Source organism: Mastomys coucha, chromosome X (assembly GCF_008632895.1).
Source record: "Mastomys coucha isolate ucsf_1 chromosome X, UCSF_Mcou_1, whole genome shotgun sequence".
NCBI classification, from domain to species: Eukaryota; Metazoa; Chordata; class Mammalia; order Rodentia; family Muridae; genus Mastomys; species Mastomys coucha.
The window spans coordinates 87,680,973-87,685,939 of NC_045030.1; the positions used below are offsets into that span (position 1 = coordinate 87,680,973).

The 4,967-nt window shown below is 43.7% G+C and overlaps 1 protein-coding gene across 1 annotated transcript in view; it reads right to left on the reverse strand.

Annotated features, from left to right (window-relative positions):
• Nucleotides 1-230: 230 nt before the first annotated feature.
• Nucleotides 231-4,967, reverse strand: part of LOC116093466 (melanoma-associated antigen B4-like) — a 5,229-nt gene continuing 492 nt past the window's right edge. The window contains exons 2-3 of the mRNA XM_031374908.1: nucleotides 4,769-4,864; nucleotides 231-1,947 (exon numbers count right to left, since the gene is read on the reverse strand). Coding sequence (XP_031230768.1) covers nucleotides 780-1,886 — 1,107 coding nt within the window. The 5' untranslated portion in view covers nucleotides 1,887-1,947; nucleotides 4,769-4,864 and the 3' untranslated portion in view covers nucleotides 231-779. The remainder of the gene's footprint in view (nucleotides 1,948-4,768; nucleotides 4,865-4,967) is intronic.

The window sequence follows — 4,967 nt, forward strand, 5'->3', positions numbered from 1 at the left end:
CATTTAACCAACTCTCATGTAGACCTTCCTTGTCATGGTCCTGACTTCGTTCTATGTGAGTGTACCACACCATTTTATATAATAACTCCTCCTAAGACTTTAAAACCTATGGATAGGAGAAAGGGTCTTTAAATTGTCACCACTAGCAGAGTCTTCCAAGAGCAGATAACCAGTTAATGAAAACCTAGGATCTATTGAGTAAAGAATAAAATCTCTTTTTCTTTTTGCAATTTTATTCAGATAACAACAACTGAGTACATTTCTTCAAACTTTACCAAAAAGTGAAATAACAAAAGTGAATAAAGGGAAAATGGTAGTTTACACATTTTGCTTTGTTTTCCTCTATTTTAAGCAACAAATTCCACTCTTACATGTTTCAAAGAAAAACTCCATTACAATGTAATGGTTGCTTGCTCATCAACTTAAAGATACGAGGATTTTTACAATCTAATACAGAACACCAAAATTCTTTTTTTTTCCCACCACCCCACCCCACACTCACACTCACTCCGAAAATTCTTATACTTAAAATCTTACAGCAACAAAAAATATGACAGGTAATTTATACCTATGAGTTCTGAACCTATATAAGGATTCTAAGAAAGGAGAAACACTTAAAAAATACTAAGGTATAACTAAAGCACAATAAGATGTGTATTATGAACTATCAGCCTCTTGTTACTTTTAAGGTGGAAAACCCTGTTCCAAACCTATCGGTCTATCTGCCTCTACTCTCATTAGGAGCAAGAGGACTTGGCAGGTGTGACTTTAGACTCTGCCTAATCTTTGCGAGAGGACTTGGCAGGTGTGACTTTAGACTCTGCCTTATCTTTGCGAGAGGACTTGGCAGGTGTGACTTTAGACTCTGCCTTATCTTTGCAAGAGGAGTCAACAAGTGTGACTTTAGACTCTGCCTTATCAGCTTCAGCTTGGGCTCTCTCTTCCTGATCTTTCAAAGCCTCCTCATAATGACTTGGGAAGGCCTGAGGAACTGTCTCATTGACCTTGGCTAAAAACTCCAGGACCTTCATCTTGGTAGTTTCAGCATGGGCTCGGGGACCCCAAAGGAACTCAAAGGATGGAGGATTACTGTTGGCCTCCTTTTGGTATACCAGGTACTTCTCCTTAACCAAATCTTTGGTGATGAGCTTTCGGGGCTCCCCAAAGATTATGTGTACCTTCCCATCATAAATTCCCAAAATATTAAGGAATTGCCATATCTCTGCCTCAGAGGCACGGTTGCCATTTAAGAAGATCACACCCAGCAGAGGCATCAAAAGCCCATTCTGGGGGAATGGGAGGCTAGTGGTCAGGGTACCATCAACGCTGGGATCTAACTTGCTAACAAGGGTGTAGTGGCCACCTCTGGGCTTAATTTCCTTCACCTCAAGACCAAAAACTAGCTGAATGCGCTCAGAGGCTTTCTTGAGGATCTCAGGTAACTGCTCCCTGAACCTCCTGTTGATAACTTTCAGCATTTCTCCCTTATTCGCTGTCTGTTTCATTTTGTACTTGCAAAGCAGGTACTGCATCAGGATCCCTGTCTTCCTTGTTAGAAGATCATTCTGTGGGTTCTCATTAAAGCGTGGCACCCTAGAGCAGCTGGTACTCTCCTCCCTTGGACCTTTAGTAATTTTACGAGATCTTCTGTAGGCACCACGTTTACTAGCAGTGGTGGTGACTGCCTCACCCTGAAATTTAGACTTCTGTGGGAAGCCAGCAGTAGAGGTGCTTGCAACAGCATCTCCAGAATCATGATCAGAGCAGGAGGGTGACTCTCCTTTCTCTCCTGCCTTGGCTTGAGCATCCGTGAGCCCCTGGGCCTCGTCTTTGACCCGGCGGCGCTTCTCCCGAGCACGAGCCTTACTCTTTTGTCCCCTGGGCATGACTGCTGTGGCAAGAGACAGCAGACAGGAGTATGGCTTGGAAATCAAGTATTTTGGGGACCTGAAAGAAGGATAATGAGATCCTGTAAGTACTTTTAGAAGGGTCATAGCAGTGTGGCTTTTAACAACCTGCCTATATGCTACAGGTTCCTGTACCAACACACTATCACTAATCTAGGAATACACGTGGTTTGTCATAGCTTAAGAAAACAATGAATGAAGTTATAATGTGTCCAGGATGCAGCCAGCCAGGATCCCATAGAGCTGGCTTTGTAACAGCAATGGCTGTTAGGGTCCTCTCAGTTCACTATGGTACTTTTGGCAGGTTCCAGAACCTCTTTTCTGTGCTGCTCAGCAGCTAAAAGCTCAACCCTTGGCCCCAGTAGCCATGAAAATAAAATGCAGGAAGGTTTTCCTCCCACTGCTCCTATAAAAAGGTATTGCTAACAGCTCCTTAGGGGATCTCTTATTTCCAGGCCCCTTATTTCTAACAAAGAATTATCAGTTTGTCTCCACCTAGGATCAAGAACCCTCCTTCCTCCTGTACCTTCACACACAGGATCTCATTCACTTCAACTGGATACAAAGAAATGAGAGACATCTCAGCTGACAAACTGTACTCTGAGGCTCTAAGGGCCCAGCGCCAACAAGACAGCCCCATGCTATTGTTTCCTTATACTGGGATTGAGGAATAAATACCTTCAGTAAATACCTTCAGTCCTCACCTACTGTTTATACATTGATCCTGAAGTGCCTAGGGCTGGCTCCCCTCTCTATATTTAAACCTCACTGACACCCAACAAAAGGTGTGAGGGTGCCTCTGGGTAGCCATATTTTTATCCTATTTCCCACAGGCCCAAAGCTGTAGCAAGTAGGATAAGGCCCGATCCCGTGTGGTTTCCCTCACAATCTTCTCTCCAGGTCTTCAATTTGAGTCTTAAGAAGGCCTGGATTCTTCTCCTTACTGATTCCTCAGACTAAGACCCCCATTTTTCTGTTAGTCTTAGGGAAAAAATATGGGGACTTCTATATGAGACCTTGTGGGGATGACATGAGGGACTCTATGGGAGCACTTGCAATATGGGGTATGAGTACCTTGAATTCCTCATTAGTACCTAGAAATCTCCCCTACTGTCCGGACGCCTTTAAAATCAGATTATTATTTTTACCTCCCTCAGAACCATGTGACAAGAGGTAACAGGAGCTACATACAGGTATCTGTACCCTCTATGAGACCCTACTATTAGGTGGTCATGAGTTTTTTTTAGCTCTCATTCAGGCAAAGTATAAGCTCACTCCTCAGCCCATCTGACTCCTCCAGCCTTCACTGTTCTGACTCTCCAGGGATAGATGTAAGAGGGCAATATATCTTGTGAGTTCTACTTGGAGTTTTCCTAATATAGTGAGGGAAAAGACTGTGGATTTGACTTTCTTATTAGATAGATACTTATCTAAGTCCTCCCCTAATCTTCTCTTTGTCTTTACTTACTGCTTATCTGCTCAAACTAAAGGCTCTCACGTTTCTGAGACACTCTCAAATATTTCTTAGCAGGCCTGTAGTCTCATTAGCTTGCTGTGTAGCCTCCCAAGGCTGATTGATTAACCAGGAAAAAAAAAGAATGTGTGCTATCTTATTATGTGGTGAGTGGATCCTACAGTTGTCAAACTCCTTTCCTTGGCTCCTGGAACTAACTGGGAATTCTCTACCTGTTAAACTGAGGTCGTCCATTCACCTTCCTTACTTGCTTTAGACAAGATAATGAGACCAACGTTATCATACCCACACCTTGAATGACTCACAGGTAGGCATAAGGATTTATGCGGCAGAAAGGCCTCTTCACACCTATACCAAATTAATTCTTGTTAGGAACCAGTTCTCCTATTAATGCTGAATGGGTGCTCTCCAATTAAATCAAATATTAATTTCTCTGAGACCCTCCCTGAATAAAATTAGGTGGTATCTAACCCTGAGCATGCTAACCCTGGATTCTCAAGCCTGAACCTGCAAAATGTGTCCCTAAGATTCTAGCTGGAAGCTGAGCCACTATAACCCTCTCCTTTATATATTGAGAAGAGGCAGGCCTGTGAGATGGCTCAGTGGATAAGCCTAATAACCCAAATTTGATCCTTGGAACCTACATGGTGGGAAAAAAAAGACTGATACCTAAAAGTTGTCCTGTCATCCCCACATTCACATACCAACACATAAACATAAACACACACACATAAATGCAAAAATATCTTGAAACTAAGTAGTAAACAGACTCCCGTTTCTACACTCAGGCACGTTCACCTTTTGGGAATTCTGCTCTGCTGTCCACCATGTGCCGGAAGCAGGAATGGGACTCTTAGATCTAACTGTGCTGGAATCCAGCTCTCAAGCTCTACACACAACTAGTAAGATTTAGAATTCCCCCCTCCACTGATATGAGTCTCCAGTTTTCAAACCCAAGCCAACATCTTGCTGAGTCATTACAAGGGAAGTATGCACCATGTCTGACTACCTTGCTGAAGATCCCCAAAGCTAATATCAGGGGCCTTTGTGTGCTCCCATATTTTTACTATTGGCCTAGCCACTGGCATTTTGGACTGCTTCTCCCTTGTCGTGGCAGCTCATGCCTTTAATCTCAGCCCTCTGGAGGCAGAGGCAGGAGGATCTCTATGGGCTAGATCGAACTCATCCTGGTATACAAAGGGAGTTCCTGGCCATCAAAACCTACAAACTAAACTTAACTAAACAAAACCAAAACGACAAACAACTTTTTAAACCGCCGAATAAACAAAAGTATTCAAGAAACACAACAAAGACCTTGCCTATTCAGCGGCCCCTCCCTCTGTGGTATTACGGCTTTTCTTCTTTTAAAACAAAATTAAATATTTACCTTGGGGGACTCAAGGACCACACGCGTGCGTAAGTCGAAGAACAGAGTCGGTTTTCTCCTTCCACCCTGCGTACCCAAGGAGATGGGTCCTCGGGCCTACAAGAAAAAGCCGAAAAAGCCGCTGAGCAGTTCAGTCTTTCTGGTCTTTCCCTGGGCATGCGTGGGCGGGAGGTAGCACGAGCGGGAGGTAGCACGAGCG